This window comes from Leptodactylus fuscus, chromosome 8 (assembly GCF_031893055.1).
Source record: "Leptodactylus fuscus isolate aLepFus1 chromosome 8, aLepFus1.hap2, whole genome shotgun sequence".
NCBI lineage: Eukaryota > Metazoa > Chordata > Amphibia > Anura > Leptodactylidae > Leptodactylus > Leptodactylus fuscus.
Genome location: NC_134272.1, coordinates 87,437,855 through 87,455,827, shown reverse-complemented (window position 1 = coordinate 87,455,827; position 17,973 = coordinate 87,437,855). Strand labels below are relative to the sequence as shown.

Below are 17,973 nucleotides of genomic sequence, written 5' to 3'. Positions count from 1 at the left end.
GCCTCATTGATTTGAATAGGACTGAGTTGCAGCATGGCCTTGTGACCAATGGATGTGTTATCACTGGCCTAAGTAGAGAAAGTAGAGGTTATCCAAGCCGTGCAAGCTCTGCAAACTGCTGATCGCCAGGGATCCTAAGACCTCACTGATTGTTTTTGGTTTTTTTTTTTTAATTTTTTTAATATTGATGAACCATTCTTTGGATATATCAATAATATATTTAGTTCTGGAAAACCTTAATGGTAAACGTCTGTATGTCTGCCGCTAATAGGAGTTGTAGTGAGATCAATAAATCCATATACTGAAAGGTCTATAGGGGCGTCTGCAGACTGAAGTCTTTATGTTCCACCAGTCTCTACTGCAGACGTATATACTATATATAATATGTATGTTCTGTTTGTGCCCCAGAATAACCCACATTATGTGAAGCCGAGGGTAACGGAGAACCAGTTTGGCATCAAGCACTATGCAGGCGAGGTAAGTGTGCCTAAATATTTTGCATCATCCTGTAGTTTGGAACAAAAGGAACAGTGTCTGCCCGCGCCGGGCGGCTGGAATGACGGCCTATGCTAGGAGGCTATGGGGCAGCCTGCGCTGCGCTATGGCCTATGGTCTGATTCTGTCTTCGCTGGCCCTTTAGGTCACGTATGAAGTGACCGGCTTCCTGGAAAAGAACAGGGACACGTTCCGTGATGACATCTTGAACATGCTGAGAGACAGCAGGTAAGATCATTATGGATCTTCCCCAAGGGGATATCGGACCCACGTCTGACACAGAATTTACCCATCCGCTTATCTCTCCATTACTTAGGTTGGATTTTATCTACGACCTCTTTGAAAAAGTCTCCAGTAGATGTGGGGAGGAAACGCTGAAGATGGGGACGCAGAAGAAGAAGCCGACAGTCAGTTCTCAGTTCAGGGTAAGTGATGTGGTGATATTTCTACTTCCCGATCTCCATGTCCTCCTCTTATAGGAGAAAATATTCTCTATATTATATGGCTGATACAGAGCACCAAAACCCCTGCTTAGACATAGCATGATATTGTGTCTGCCGGCAGCCACTAGGGGGCGCTCACTGCATTCTTTTGTTAAATGCAATATAATAAACCAGAGGACTCAAAGACGCAACAATTTGTGACCTGCACAACCAGGAGAAGAGCTCTGTATCTAAAACACAGCACTGTCAATCCACACGGAAATTTGGAGCTAAAATGAAGCGATAATACGAGGCGGAGATTCACTTTATGGAGGCTACAGGGTACAGAAACTTCACCGCACTTTTGGATTGTGGCCTCACAAAATCTGTACCAGATCCTCTAACTAGTGCGTCCTATATAGTACTGGCCTGATTATATTGGGAAGTGACACCTTATGGGCCAGGGTGCACCCTCTAGACCCCTGAAGTGACACCCCTGGACCTTGCTCTACTATTATAGTTCATGATGCTATTTTTCTATGTTTTTTTAGGAATCCCTCCATTCCCTCATGGCCATGCTCAATACCTCGAACCCCTTCTTCATCCGCTGCATCAAACCCAATACGGAGAAGGTGAGTACAGCCCTTGCCCATCTACCCCGGGACTACTACCCCCATTCAAACGTCCGCCGCAACAAGACCCTGCGCTGTTTCTGCTTCCCCGGCGTCCATGTCTTTCCTGGACAAACTCCTTTAAATAAGTGGCAATTAAAAATATAGGGTTCAGATCAATATTTGGTGACGTATGTTTTTAACCCTTTAGTCATTTTTATTATTTTTTTTGTTTCAGCTGCCGGATAAGTTCAGCCCGGACGTGGTCCTCAATCAGCTGAGATACTCCGGGATGTTGGAGACGGTGAAGATCAGGAGGGCCGGGTACCCCGTACGCAGGCAGTACCCCGACTTCATGAGTAGGTGAGCACATCAGGATCATTTGCCCTTTGTATTAACCCCTATGACCATCAGCTCAAACCAGTAAGAATATCGCCATTCACTGACGGCAAGCGGAGGTATTGAAAATGGTGAAGAACTGAAACCGGAAGTGTGTGAGGATATTGCAGAGCTGATATACTGACGCCCCATAATCTATATAGGAGTATTATAGCTATAGCTATATGGCACCCTGTGGCATCTTCATCTAATACGGACACTAGATATTTTCTGCACATAGATATAAGATGCTTCTGAAGAATATTAGCGGGAGCGACGATCGGGGGAGATGTGCGGCTTTCCTGCAGACCTTCGATGACTCCAAGAAAGAATGGCAGCTTGGAAAGACGAAGGTATAATCTGTAATATATAATGGGGTGTTATAACGTTGTATCCGGTCTACACAATGCTCTGTGAGGTAACGCTGTGCAGTCTGACACTTGGCCCTTATTCTAATATTAAGGCCTACCCTTAAGATAGGTCATCCCTATCAGATCTGCAAGGATCCAACAAACTGGACCCAGCAGATCAGCCTCTCTGAGATCACACGACTCTAAGGTTTACATGCTGCTCACTTGCTGTACTAATCTGTAGTGGCGACTTTAGGTACTGCAGCTCTGCTCCATAGACTTCATTTGGACAGTGTTGTAGTATCCAAAGCCGCCTCTACACCACGGTGGCTCCCAGCATGTAAACATTACCAGGAGTCGTACTGTTCTGGAAGCAATGAATCTGCAGGGGTCCCGGGTGTCAGACCCTTGCCGACTTAATATCGATGACCTATCTTAAGAGTAGGACACCAATATCAGAGAGTGAGTAACTTTAAACATTAGAATGCTACCTACAACCACCACTAGAGGGCACTTATTTATATAGAGCTCCCCCTAGTGGTGACTACAGGCAGCTGTAATGTTATTGCGCAGGAGATTTGGAGCACTGTATCAGAAAAAGAGAGCTCTGACTGCTTTAGAGATGCATTAAGATCTTAAAAGGTGTTTTCTGGGACTTGCATATTGATGATCTTTACTTAGGATAGGTCTTAATATCGAATTAGTGAGGTCCGAATCCTGGCACCCCCATCAATCTGCTTTTTGAGAGTCTATAGCAATCAGAGGAGCGCTGCGGCCTCATCACTTCATACTTGGCTTAGCGCTGTACATTGTATAGTGGCTGTGCCTGGTATTGCAGCTCAGCCCCATTCACTAAAATGGGACTGATCTGCAAAAGAGACGTGTCTGAATGTGACATCACTGGCACACACAATTATATAGGTCACTGGTGGATGGCCAGTGTATAGTTTATGCGACAAGACTCTTCCACAATACCTCCGTTGTACAGCTAAGCTTTGGCTTTTCAGTTTGGTTGGAGCGCACATCATATGTAGCAGAGCTGGTACTTGTAGTCCTCCAACAGCTGACGCTCAGTGCAGTCTCACTTGCAGTAAATGGCTTTGTGGCTTTTTATTGGCGTTGACTCTTCTGATGAAATGTCACATCTCTCATTCTGCCGGCTATGAAGCGAGCATTGTTTCTGCGCGGAGAGACAGTCACTTTGTTATAAGTGATAAACCGCCATGACTGATTTGTTTGCCCTGTGACGGCGCTGGCTCCACCCTGTGGTATGAAGCAGTGGGCGAAGGAGGTACAAGGGCTTTGTGCGGGTCATGGGCGAGGTGACATCACGTGGACATATGTCAAAGAGAGCCGTCGGGGAATCACATGGAGCATGCCCCAGTTGGGTGGCACAAGTCGGGAGCTGGTGGATGCCTGCCATGCCTGAATAGTTACACTGGGGTATTGTGGATGGGATCTGGAGCTCGTAGCCTCGGGCACGCCGCACAGAAAGCCCTCTTTGTTCTGCTCAAGGTCACAGGCTGCGCCTTTTGTGTATTCGCATTCGAGCTTTCAATGGGACGTGTTCTTGTAACAGCCCAGAAGTGTTATTGCAGTTAATATTGATCTTAACCCTTATTGTGCAGCGTCCGTCCTCCGTAAGGAGCTGATACTGTCACATTGTCACGCAGCCCGCTGAGGAGCACACGGCTCTGCTACATATCCCCGGCTGAGGTCAATGAAGTGCAGTCCTTGCATAATAAAAACTTCTGCACCTTCTAATGGTCTATTGTTGCCATTTATCATTTGTGCAATTTTTTGCACCTCGATGTTCCGTGCACATCATTTACTAAAATTGGGTCATAATACAGAATAAATCTTGAGGATCTCTGTTTGCTGGCATTGTTTACATCCAGAGGTCTAATACGTATCATAGCTGAGGGTTTGTCACAGTTGCATCCAGTCTAGACAATGCTCTGTGAGTTAAACACATCAGCAGCACATGAAACAATGTATCAGTGCAGGAGAAATGTATCGGGCCCGGTTCACATCTGCACATGGGATTCCGTTCGGGCCAACATACGCCGCATTGTTACTTCTATTCCCCATTGTTACTTTAGTCGGCTTCTCAGCCATTTGCATCAAATTAAAGGGGTTCCTATGGAAAATACTTATAAAGACCCCTACAAATGCCATTAAAAAAATTTAAAATCTGTACCTCCGACCATCCAGCATTGCTTTATTAATTCCAAATTGTAAGGTTTCGTACCCAGACAACCCCTTTAGGATACGACGGGCTTTAGGGTCTCCTCTATTGCCCTGGCCAGTCATGTTCTGGTTTTCGGCACTGGGTGACCCTTTCCCACCTTGCTCTATATAACATACACACTTGCACCTACTTGCAGCCAGCTCATTGACTCTGCTCCATGTGCTTTTTCTCCCGTCGATTGTTTGTGAACGGAAGGAACAACTTCTGGAAGGAAGCCGGGAGCACAAGGAGGGGGGCAGATTCTTTGTCATATTTTTTTAACCAAATAAAACAGCTGCAATCCCTTGTACAGTATAGAGAGCAAAATGCAACTTGGAGGGTAATGAGAGCGGCTGGGCAGTGCCATCTACTAGTGCCTGTACCCCTGGTGTGTATGCCTGCAGATCATTGTGCCTGTACCCCTGGTGTGTACGCCTGCAGATCATTGTGCCTGTATATCCTCTGGTGTGTATGCCTGCAGATCATTGCGCCTGTACCCCTGGTGTGTACGCCTGCAGATCATTGTGCCTGTATATCCTCTGGTGTGTACGCCTGCAGATCATTGTGCCTGTATATCCTCTGGTGTGTATGCCTGCAGATCATTCTGCCTGTATATCCTCTGGTGTGTATGCCTGCAGATCATTGTGCCTGTATATCCTCTGGTGTGTATGCCTGCAGATCATTGTGCCTGTATATCCTCTGGTGTGTATGCCTGCAGAGCATTCTGCCTGTATATCCTCTGGTGTGTATGCCTGCAGAGCATTCTGCCTGTATATCCTCTGGTGTGTATGCCTGCAGAGCATTCTGCCTGTACCCCTAGTGTGTGTGCCTGCAGATCATTGCGCCTGTACCCCTGGTGTATGTGCCTGTATAGCCTCTGGTGTGTATGCCTGCAGATCATTGCGCCTGCACCCCTGGTGTGTGTGCTTGCAGATCATTGCGCCTGTACCCCTGGTGTCTCTGCCTGCAGATCATTGCGCTTGTATATCCTCTGGTGTGTATGCCTGCAGATCATTGCGCCTGTATATCCTCTGGTGTGTGTGCCTGCAGATAATTGCATCTGTATATCCTTTGGTGTGTATCCCTGGTGTGTATGCCTGCAGATCATTGCGCCTGTACCCCTGGTGTGTATGCCTGCAGATCATTGTGCCTGTACCCTTGGTGTGTATGCCTGCAGATCATTGTGCCTGTATCCCTGGTGTGTATGCCTGAAGATCATTGTGCCTGTACCCCTGGTGTGTATGCCTGCAGATCATTGTGCCTGTACCCCTGGTGTGTATGCCTGCAGATCATTGCGCCTGTATATCCTCTGGTGTGTATGCCTGCAGATCATTGCGTCTGTATCCCTGGTGTGTATGCCTGCAGATCATTGCGCCTGTATATCCTCTGGTGTGTATGCCTGCAGATCATTGCGTCTGTATCCCTGGTATGTATGCCTGCAGATCATTGCGCCTGTACCCCTGGTGTGTGTGCCTGCAGATCATTGCGCCTGTGTATCCTCTGGTGTGTATGCCTGCAGATCATTGCACCTGCATATTCTCTGGTGTGTATGCCTGCAGATCATTGCACCTGTATATCCTCTGGTGTGTATGTCTGCAGATGATTGCGCCTGTATATCCTCTGGTGTGTATGCCTGCAGATCATTGCGTCTGTATCCCTGGTGTGTATGCCTGCAGACCATTGCGCCTGTATCCCTGATGTGTGTGCATGCAGATCATTGCACCTGTACCCCTGGTGTGTATGCCTGCAGATCATTGCGCCTGTACCCCTGGTGTGTATGCCTGCAGATCATTGCGCCTGTACCCCTGGTGTGTGTGCCTGCAGATCATTGCGCCTGTGTATCCTCTGGTGTGTATGCCTGCAGATCATTGCACCTGCATATTCTCTGGTGTGTATGCCTGCAGATCATTGCACCTGTATATCCTCTGGTGTGTATGTCTGCAGATGATTGCGCATGTATATCCTCTGGTGTGTATGCCTGCAGATCATTGCGTCTGTATCCCTGGTGTGTATGCCTGCAGACCATTGCGCCTGTATCCCTGATGTGTGTGCATGCAGATCATTGCACCTGTACCCCTGGTGTGTATGCCTGCAGATCATTGTGCCTGTACCCCTGGTGTGTATGCCTGCAGATCATTGCGCCTGTATATCCTCTGGTGTGTATGCCTGCAGATCATTGCGTCTGTATCCCTGGTATGTATGCCTGCAGATCATTGCGCCTGTACCCCTGGTGTGTGTGCCTGCAGATCATTGCGCCTGTGTATCCTCTGGTGTGTATGCCTGCAGATCATTGCACCTGCATATTCTCTGGTGTGTATGCCTGCAGATCATTGCACCTGTATATCCTCTGGTGTGTATGTCTGCAGATGATTGCGCCTGTATATCCTCTGGTGTGTATGCCTGCAGATCATTGCGTCTGTATCCCTGGTGTGTATGCCTGCAGACCATTGCGCCTGTATCCCTGATGTGTGTGCATGCAGATCATTGCACCTGTACCCCTGGTGTGTATGCCTGCAGATCATTGCGCCTGTACCCCTGGTGTGTATGCCTGCAGATCATTGCGCCTGTATATCCTCGTCATCTCTCCTTGGTCTCTGTTCTTTATTGGGGGAGTCTGTGACTGGTTTGCCTTGTCTCGGGTGTATCTTATATACAACCTTGGGTTGTGTCTCTGTGGATTTTCCTGCAAACCCATCTCTGTCTCCTGTGTCTTTCCCCCATCCTGTGTGCATTCCTACTGTATGTCCCATCGTCCCTCCCTTCCTGTGTGTGTGTCCTATGCAGCCATAGCAGAGCTGAGTTTGTCACTTGACACAATGCCGGAATCCATGACCAACTCTGCACTGCTACATAAGTGCAGTGCGGAGTCATCTGTGATATAAATCCTAATAGATTTGTGGTTTTACATAGGACTGCAGCTCAGTCTACTACATCATGTAAATGAAGGAGAAGTTCAGCTCTGCTACATATGATGCATTGTGGCCGCTGACAACTTTATTTCTTTGCTGCACATAACAAGCATTGATGGATCTGACCAACACTTCTCTGTTGCATATGAAAAACTCTGTTATGTCTGAGAGCCTCTGCTACATCCGGCTCTGCTACATATGATGCATAAACTCGACAAACTCTGCTTCATCTTTGTGCTCCGCTATTCCGTCCTATGTAATCTGCTGCATGCCCTTCTGAGTGGTGGCCAGCTTCAGCTGACTGACTCATATCTTTCGATCACCCCCTACTCCTCCTCTGCTCAACCCCTCCCCATAGCTCCTGACTTTTCTCATTGCCAGAAGGGTGAGAGGCAAATCCTAGTCTGGAGTGTCAGTCCACACCGCTGCGGTTCCCACCTGTCATATGGCTGCCGTCACCTCCCTTACAGGGTGTCTTTGCTCACCCACAGGTGTTCCTCAAAGAGGCTCTGGAGCAGCGTCTGGAGAAGAGTCGGGACCAGGAGCTGAGGAGAGCGGCTTTAGTCATCCGAGCTTACATCCAGGGATACATTGCCAGGTAAGGCTCATGTCCTATCCGTGCACGTCACAAGAACTCAGGGTTAGATTTCATGACCTTGAAGATATTTCCAGGCTGAGCCGTGCACTGTTTATCAGACCTGGTCCCACTCCTGAGCACGTGGGGTTAATCAGATTGTTCCATGTCTGAAATAATAGGGGTGGCTATAAGGAGTCCAAAAATGCGACATTTTTTGGTGCTGAATATTGGTGTAAATATTCGGTAACTGCGAGGTATTAAAAGGAAGAGAAATGCGTCTGTGACTTGGGACTTGCACCATTGGGAAAAAGTTTGCCTCACTTTGCACCATTTTTGCGCTATTGATGAAATTATCTAAGTCTTACTGTAATTCTTTCGTTCTGATCCCAAGAGCTGACAGTCTAATGTCCCTATCGCATAAATCTATATGTATAATACACAAGGACCTTCACACTACTGAGCAGAGCGACCAGAGCTGGTGGCCGTGTGATTGGAGGTAGATGATGGTGATAAATGTGTCCGACTATTTTTAGCCTCGGCTGTTACTTGGGGTCAGCGGGCAGGATGTAGGACAAGGTAATGTTTTTGTTAGGGGAATAGGTTTCAGGATGGTGCACTGTTTGCTGCTAGAGGGATGAAGGAAGCGATATGAGTCATGTGTAAGATGCACAATTCTGCTTTCCTGCTCCTTCATCTATCTAGGAATCCTCCATGTACAGTATCATAAATAGGGGTGAAATTGGGTTGTTATCGAGGATTGCTCAGAGAATGTTCAGGGTACGTCAGTCTGTAAAGCTAAGGGGATTGATTTTAAGGATGCATCTATTTGCTTCATTGCAGGCATGGGTAACAGTAATGGTTTTAGTTACAAGAATGTAACTAATATAATACTGCTCCTATGTACAAGACTATAACTAATATAATACTACTCCTATGTACAAGAATATAACTACTATAATACTACTCCTATGTACAAGAATATAACTACTATAATACTACCTCCTATGTACAAGAATATAACTACTATAATACTACTCCTATATACAAGAATATAACTACTATAATACTGCTCCTATGTACAAGAATATAACTACTATAATACTACTCCTATATACAAGAATATAACTACTATAATACTGCTCCTATGTACAAGAATATAACTACTATAATGCTGCTCCTATGTACAAGAATATAACTACTATAATACTACTCCTATGTACAAGAATATAACTACTATAATACTGCTCCTATGTACAAGAATATAACTACTATAATACTACCTCCTATGTACAAGAATATAACTACTATAATACTACTCCTATGTACAAGAATATAACTACTATAATACTGCCTCCTATGTACAAGAATATAACTACTATAATACTACCTCCTATGTACAAGAATATAACTACTATAATACTACCTCCTATGTACAAGAATATAACTACTATAATACTGCTCCTATGTACAAGAATATAACTACTATAATACTGCTCCTATGTACAAGAATATAACTACTATAATACTACCTCCTATGTACAAGAATATAACTATGTACAAGAATATAACTACTATAATACTACCTTCTATGTACAAGAATATAACTACTATAATACTACTCCTATGTACAAGAATATAACTACTATAATACTGCTCCTATGTACAAGAATATAACTACTATAATACTACTCCTATGTACAAGAATATAACTACTATAATACTACTCCTATGTACAAGAATATAACTACTATAATACTGCTCCTATGTACAAGAATATAACTACTATAATACTGCTCCTATGTACAAGAATATAACTACTATAATACTACCTCCTATGTACAATAATATAACTAATATAATACTACTCCTATGTACAAGAATATAACTACTATAATACTACCTCCTATGTACAAGAATATAACTACTATAATACTACTTCTATGTACAAGAATATAACTACTATAATACTACTCCTATGTACAAGAATATAACTACTATAATACTACTCCTATGTACAAGAATATAACTACTATAATACTACCTCCTATGTACAAGAATATAACTACTATAATACTACTCCTATGTACAAGAATATAACTACTATAATACTACTCCTATGTACAAGAATATAACTACTATAATACTGCTCCTATGTATGTGGTATGTACAGAGCTTTCGGTTTAGTCTATATAAAATAATCTTCCTTGTGACTTGTAGAATAAGTTTCTGTAGGTCAAGGAGACTTTAGAACCACAGAATAGCAGGAAATTGGATTTACATATTGACAATGTCTTTGGTGGAATACATCCACTCTCTAACTTCCGCTCTCCCATCTTGCAGGAAACATTATAAGCACGTGCGTCTCAGCATCATCACAATTCAGAAGAATTATCGCGCACATTTCTGGAAAACAAGGTACCTCAAGCTCCAACACTCTGCTCTGCAACTTCAGAAGCACTGGCGCGGGAGGACTGCGAGACGCCTGTATCAGCAAATGCTGGAGGAGGAGAGGAGGCGACGAGAAGAGGAAGAGAGAAAGAGGAAAGAAGAGGAGGAAAGACGAAGGCAAGAACTGGAAGAGCAAAGAAAGATGGAGGAAGAGCGAAAAAGGCGAGAAGAAGAAGAGAGAAGGTAATGGGTCACCCAAGACTTGGAATTCTCTTTACCTTTGCCGATTGGTTGTACCTCAATTCATGTCCTTCTCCCCACTGTGTGCTTACTATGGGCCAGTATGGCCTGTTTTGGAAGGGATGTACCATTGGTGTCATTGGGAACACCATGGGCATGTTGTTCCTAACGTCTATCCGAAAACATCGGCAACTTCTTTGAAGTCCTCTACAGTTTTCAGGTTGACTTGTAAAATGTACTAATTCTCTTTTTCGGTTCTCTTCTAGGGAGCAGGAGAGGTTGGAGGCTGAGCTCAGGGCTGCTCAGGTTAGTCTTATGGATATATTCTTTATAGTTGGTTCCAATTTTTACGTAGACAATTTTATGGACTAGACTAGAAGACGATCCAGAACCATAATGGCAAAACAAGAGCCGACCTCAGTTCTTCTGTAAAACACCATCTGGAATTTGGACGTTCTATTACCAGAGATGGACCCATGTTGGAACTTCTAGGCTTCACCTCTCCAATAACTTTTTCCATACCATAGTTCCATGTACAATAGATATTTGGTACGAAAATCTGTACAGTATTAACCTTTGTCATATTTATTTGTAGGAAGAGCAGGAGAAAGCTCGGAATCTGGAGAACATTCTTCTACAAGAAGAGGAAAAACGACAGATGGACGAGATCTTAAGACTGGAAAAAGAGATAGAGAAATTGCATCAGCAGCAGAAGATAGACGGCGTGTCCATCACGTGCGTGGACACCCGTAATGAACTGACGCGTCAACGGGAGGAACAGATCCATAAGCTAGAGAAGGAAGCCTCGCGAGTGGCTCAAGAATTCTTGGAACTGTTGGACTTTGGAAACTTGGATGAGAGTGCCAACAGCTTGGAGAACGGTGTCGAAGGAACCATGAATGTGGAAGGAAGTTTGGTGGCACCTTTGGCTGAGGAGGAGGTGGATGAAGGATTTCATGCAGATGATGAGATGTTACCACCGCCGCCCCCAATGTTGTTGATGGAAGATGATGATGTCTTCAAGACCAGCGAGAGCTTCTCAGAGAACGGAACCTACACGCAAATTCCTGGCAACTCCACCGACTCGCAGGTCTCTCCTCTAGAGCCTCAATCTACCCAAGATGTTTACAGCGCCCTCTCTGATAAATCTGAGAGCATTTATCAGTGCTTGTCAGACGTTCAGAGTAATAGCGAGGAGGCCCAGGAGCCTATTTACAGCTACCCCCCTGATGTGGAATCGGACTATGACCATGAAGAGTTTGATGAAGGTCCACCAGGTTCTGCTGATGCTAGGAACTCAAGCGATGGTCACCTGACTGATGAAGAGATCCTTCGTATCTCCAAACCGGGTAGCTATGGATCCCAGTGTGGCAGTATGGACTCGGTGAGTATTCCAGGCCCAAATGCAAGTTCTCCTTTTTAGCAGAAGCCTTTGGTGTCCCGTCTCCGCTTGGTATGTGTACAGTTCCTGTTGCGTACACTTGCTATATTGACTTTTCTGAGCTCATCTGTGTTTTAGTGGCCACAGTAGAGGTTTTTATTGTTACTGTACTTAGACTTTCGTGTTTTTCTTGAGTTCTGCAGGAAGTGTTTGTGCTGAGATTACAGAATGCTTATAAAGGCCTCCAGTGTTGACTATTGACGCTTATTCAACGTTTCTCTTGTAGTTCTTGGACAGTGATGAAGAAGCGGACAGCCATATTGACACCGATGAAGAACTGATGACCTCACGTGTCACCCTGTTTAATGGAGGGGGCCCGCCCTATTTTCACAGTTACCTTTATATGAAAGGTAATGGGTTTGATCAATTTAAAGCACAAACATTCCCTTTTTATTAGGAGGTTCCCCTTGAACCCGACGGCTGAGACATCTTAACCCTCAGGTATCTTCTCTAATCCATACTTGGCTACATTCACATCTGCGTCGGAGTCTCCGTGACACTAAATGGTGTCCATTGGACTTCGTATGGGTCTGCTATTATGGTGGTCCTCCTGTTAGACATCCCAGTGCTAGTGTAAATCTAGAGTCAGGCCTCAGGGTGTCGTGAACATTTTTTGGTCAAGGCAACTCCCCTATTAGGCAGATCCAGGGGACCATACCCTTTTTTTGGGAGTCTCCTCCAAGACAAGTGTGCTGTAATCTGAGCAAGCACCAATTAGCACAGGTTTAATTCCCCTACAGTGCCTCCACAGGAGAAATAAAGTATTACACATTCTCATTGAAGTCCTCATGCTGCTTGTATAATGTATAGATGTCCTGGGTCCTCCAGTCTCTTTGCAGCTCTCAGAAGTGAATGGGTTTCCATGATGGGATTTTCTAGTCTTGTCCTGTTATCATCTCAGTGCCCCACAAATCAGGGGACTTGGATGGGGTATCTAGATAGACATCGCTAAACTATGAAAACTAGGATTTCGTTCACCTGGGTTAAAATATCCTCCTAAGTGTTGACCTTCTCCATTCAGCTGGTGGCCTCATGAACATGTGGAGGCGTCGGTGGTGCGTCCTCAAGGATGAAACCTTCATGTGGTTCCGGACTAAGCAGGAGGCTTTGAAATCAGGCTGGCTGTATAAGAAGGGAGGTGGGATGTCCACATTGTCCCGACGCAACTGGAAACGTCGCTGGTTTGTGCTACGAGAGTCCAAGCTGATGTACTTTGAGAACGATAGTGAAGAACGTCTGAGGGGGACCATCGATGTCCGCACAGCCAAGTGAGTCCCAGCATGGCTGGAGGTGTGCACGGTGTATTACACAGTGACTATGGCTGTCTGACCCCTGGGTGTTGTGTCCTTCAGAGCCATCATAGATATTCACGAGAAGGAGAACGCTCTGGATATCGTTACGGAGGAGAGAACGTATCATATTGTGGCGGAGACTCCTGAAGATGCGAGGTAAAGGCTGCAGTATACTCCGATAGAGCACGTGCGATCAGACACACAATCTGCTGAATATAGGCGAGCTGGATCTGCCCTACCAAGGGAGGAGATGGTCCCATATTATCTAATAGGACACGGGAGAACATACAAACTCCTTGTAGATGTAATCTGCTAATACTGAAGATTTGGCTATGAGGATAGAGTATCCCGATGTCAGTAAGCCCCTTATCTTAGGAAGGCCCCTTTAATATTTTGCAGCTTTCTCATGTACTAGGCTTCAGTTTCTCACCATTTTCAAGGCTTTTGCTTTCAGTCTGAAAACATTCTAGTCAATATCCAGAGGATGAAAGTCTACGCACCCCTCTATACACCCCAAACATGTCTCGCTGCGCAGAGTTTGCTACAACGTAGCCCTAAGTGAGGGGAGCAGTGAGCTGATACATAGTCACAGAACCTGCTCCGATACCTTGTACATTCATTGTGACAAACCCTTAGGGCTCAGTCACATGGTGCAGCTGAAACGTAATTCCCATAAAATTAAGAAACTGCACCAAAAAGCTGAATGAACATTTCATGCAATATTTTATTCCCAGTGCTGCAGCCGACTGCACCATGTGCACACACCCTTATCTACGTGACCTATTGGGTCTTCTAAGACTGGTGAGAAACTGGGTAATAACTATCCTGCAATCTTAAGCACTGAGTAAGAGCAGACCCCCCCCCCCCCTGTAACCTCAGTTGTGACTTGTTGGCGGTGTCTCTGGTCTCAGCCATTGTCGTCTTTTTCAGTGGTTGGTTCAATGTCCTGAGCCGGGTTCACAGCGCGACCTCCCAACAGCTGCGAGATATGAGGGATGAACAAGCCAACCCCAAGAATGCTGTGGTAAGTGTCTGCGTGTGAGTCACTCCGTCTTCTCAGGACTCTCCATTCCTGCCAGCGTGATGAATCCGCCCATGGTCAGACATTGTCCCTCTGCGGCCTGACAGCCGGATCCATTTCTTCTTTGTGTCTCCTGCAGGGAACCCTGGACGTGGGGCTTATTGATTCTGTCTGCGCCTCAGACTGTCCGGATAGGTAATGGTCTCTACCTTATATTACATTAGCCATTCTGTAAGTCCATTATCCTTGTATCAAGTCTCAGAATGTTTGGCCTGCACTATAATGCTCTGGTAGACTATGGATTGAAATGAGTGTAATATCAGAGCGCCCTCTACTGACCACAATACAGTATTACACATATAGACTGGCACATAGCACGGTCTCTTATCGCCCACAAATTTCTCTCCAAGCCGTCAGATACAATTCTTTCTGCCGCCACTAGGGGAGCTAACGTCACATGCACTTATTAGAAAGTCCTGTATAAATTGTATACATTGAGCTCCATCTAGTGGGGATGTATAAGAGCCAAGACCCTCGTGAACAAATCCGAACCAAGTTAGATTAAATAAAATGATGGTATAGAAGGACCTCCTGCATTAACCCCTTAACCATCCCAAACCTCCTATAGGGGGCCCTATTCTGGATGTACTAAAGGCCCCTGGACCCCATAAGACCCAGCCTTAACTATGACAGACAAGGTCGGCGCTCTAAACCACCATGGAAAGTAATAATCATTAACCCATTCATCACCATCTACACTCTGCACCCACTAAGTCACCAGCAACATAAATCACATTGTGCAAAACCGTCCGGTCCTGTGTTTGTGGCTGGATACCCTCCCCTTCCTAAGCCTGCACCCTCACACATCTGTAATATTCCTGCAGACCAAACTCCTTTGTCATCATCACTGCGAACCGGGTCATTCACTGCAACACGGACATCCCCGAGGAGATGCATCACTGGATCTCACTGCTGCAGAAGCCTCGAGGAGAAGCCAAGGTGGACGGCCAGGAGTTTCTTGTGAGAGGTAGATGAAGCAGATGCAACACGTCCCGTTCTGTTTGTCTCCTCGGTTCTATTAACAGCATTTAGTGATCTGCTTTACAGCACAGTCATCGCCATAGGCAGCAATAGTCTGGAGCCGACTCATTGAGGTCTATGGGAGAGTTGTCTAGACATGCTCAGTGCAGGGAGGGGGAGGAGATAAGCTGTGACATCATCGATTGTCAGTAGTGATGTCATGATGGCTTAGAGGTGTTATCTATAGCGGTGTTATCTTCTATTGGAATACTGTCTGGGATGTAAATGAGGTGTCTGCTGCAAAGGAAAGCCCTACAGAATTGGCAAGTGGCCGTCTAGTATTAGGCTTAGTGGCCAGACTGAAAAATTTTAAAATAAAACTAGTGACCTAAAAAAATACCTTTAACATAAAATGTGGATGTGTATATAGGACACGATATAACCACATCTGTGATTGTTGATCTTCATGCCTTGGCTCCACAGGGCTGTGTGGAATATGGAATAACTTTTTGGGTTCCTGTTTTGCCAGGTTGGCTCCATAAAGAAGTCCAGAACAGCAACAAAATGGCGTCACTCAAATTAAAACGCCGCTGGTTTGTGCTGACCCGAAATGCTCTTGATTATTACAAGTCCTCTGAGAGAATGGCCTCCAAACTGGGCACCCTGGTCCTGAACAGCCTGTGCTCTGTGGTGCAGCCCGATGAGAAGACTCACACAGAAACAGGTGCAGTAACCAGACAGAACACAGGGGGCGCCATCACTGCCCCCCGCATCGGGCTCATGAGTGTCATCCTTCTTATCTGTAGGGTACTGGAACATCGTCGTGTATGGGAGGAAACATTCCTACAGGTTGTATACAAAGCTTCTGAATGAGGCCATGAGGTGGGCCAACGCCATCCAGGGAGTCATCGACAGCAAAGCCCCCATAGAGACCCCGACTCAACAACTCATCCGAGACATCAAGGTAAGAGCAAGATCTGAGAATACGGTCAAGTATCTCGTGTAGACTGCAAGAAACTATGTCCAGTGTACAGAATCTGTGGAGGTGCAAAATAGTGCTGGATATAACTGGAAACTGTCAGCATGTTTGTCAATAGACCCCCCCTCCTTGTTGTCTTCCTTCCCTCCATGTATAATCCGCTGCTCCTTGTTGTCCTCCCTCCTTCCGCTGCTCATCGTCGTCTTCCTCTCTTTCAGGAGAACAGTCTGAACAGTGAGGCCGTGGAGCAGACGTACAGAAGGAACCCAATCCTGCGATACACCCAGCATCCTCTGCACTCGCCACTTCTACCGCTGCCTTATGGCGACGTCAACCTGAACTGTACGTACCTTCCTCCTCCTTCTCCTCACCTGCTGCCTCTTCCTGACGTGCCAGGGTCCTGGTCTGTCCGCTCTGCCGGGCACTCGGATCATTTATGGGGACAACTAAAACTGGTGACACAGCACATAACTCAGATTCATCATAAACCAGCATGGAGGGACAGGGGAACCTTTGTATCATGTGATGTGGACACTGACTCAGCCGGGAACATGTCGATCTTCCATAAAATCTCCTAATGTCCTCTCTCCTGACATGTCTGTTATAGTAAACGTTTCTATTGCCCATGACGTAACACTGCTGGAGAAAATCTTCTTACAACTCCATGTTGTATTGTTCCTCTGTTATTCATTCTGCTGCGTGTTACCAGGATTACAATACAAGATAACACCTCTATAGAGAACACCACTGAGCCATCATTGCAGAAATCTACAATCCAAATATATAAACGGATTAGAAAACATTCCTAGACTTCACCGTCTGGATTTAATTAAAACTGAAACCAAAATCCATCCCCTTTAAGTAACCATGCCTTTAAATTGGGGCCCCAAGTCCCTGGCCCCACAGTACTCCTTAGAAGATGTATAAACCGTGGCATCTAAGTCTTATCATCTCTCTTTATAGTGCAAAAGGAGAAGGGTTACACGACGCTGCAGGACGAGGCGGTGAGGATCTTCAACTCTCTGCAGGAGATCGAGACCGTCCCGGACCCCGTCCCTATAATCCAAGGCATCCTGCAGACCTGCCAGGACCTCAAACCCTTAAGAGATGAGGTTTATTGCCAGCTGATCAAACAGACCAACCACGTCCCCCAACCCAACAGCTCGGGTAACCTCCGCCATTGGCAGCTGCTCACCTGCATGAGCTGCACCTTCCTGCCCGGCAGAGACATCCTGCGCTACCTTAAGTTCCACCTTAAGAGGTAAAGTCTAGACATGGCCGTCTTCACATTGCTTTTATTTGTATTAGTCTGTAATCTTTACGTTCATGTTACCTGTGTGTTACTGCCACCTAGTGGTTGCAAAGAGCACTTCATTCGTTCCTATGTTACTGCCACCTAGTGGATATAGTTGAACTTGCAATACTTCCTATAGGTTACAGACAATTCATACATTTGGGTAGACTTGCAGTAGTTGCTGTATGTTACTGCCATCTAGTGGATGCAGCTGCACTTGCAGTGCTAGATCTATATTACATCCGTACTTGCTGTATGTTACCGCCATCTAGTGGATGCAGCTGCACTTGCAGTGCTAGATCTATATTACATCCATACTTGCTGTA

General features: G+C 45.6%; 1 protein-coding gene across 1 annotated transcript in view; it reads left to right on the top strand.

The window, feature by feature from the left end:
- LOC142216649 (unconventional myosin-X-like) overlaps positions 1-17,973 on the top strand; it is a 79,569-nt gene that overhangs the window by 45,553 nt on the left and 16,043 nt on the right. Inside the window, exons 16-35 of the mRNA XM_075284638.1 lie at positions 409-477; positions 641-723; positions 812-920; positions 1,469-1,549; positions 1,767-1,891; positions 2,148-2,259; positions 7,887-7,993; positions 10,313-10,603; positions 10,867-10,906; positions 11,196-11,984; positions 12,268-12,391; positions 13,063-13,309; positions 13,394-13,489; positions 14,264-14,357; positions 14,494-14,549; positions 15,239-15,381; positions 15,904-16,098; positions 16,181-16,338; positions 16,572-16,695; positions 17,317-17,614. Of these exons, the coding sequence (XP_075140739.1) occupies positions 409-477; positions 641-723; positions 812-920; positions 1,469-1,549; positions 1,767-1,891; positions 2,148-2,259; positions 7,887-7,993; positions 10,313-10,603; positions 10,867-10,906; positions 11,196-11,984; positions 12,268-12,391; positions 13,063-13,309; positions 13,394-13,489; positions 14,264-14,357; positions 14,494-14,549; positions 15,239-15,381; positions 15,904-16,098; positions 16,181-16,338; positions 16,572-16,695; positions 17,317-17,614 (3,341 nt within the window). The remainder of the gene's footprint in view (positions 1-408; positions 478-640; positions 724-811; positions 921-1,468; positions 1,550-1,766; positions 1,892-2,147; positions 2,260-7,886; positions 7,994-10,312; positions 10,604-10,866; positions 10,907-11,195; positions 11,985-12,267; positions 12,392-13,062; positions 13,310-13,393; positions 13,490-14,263; positions 14,358-14,493; positions 14,550-15,238; positions 15,382-15,903; positions 16,099-16,180; positions 16,339-16,571; positions 16,696-17,316; positions 17,615-17,973) is intronic.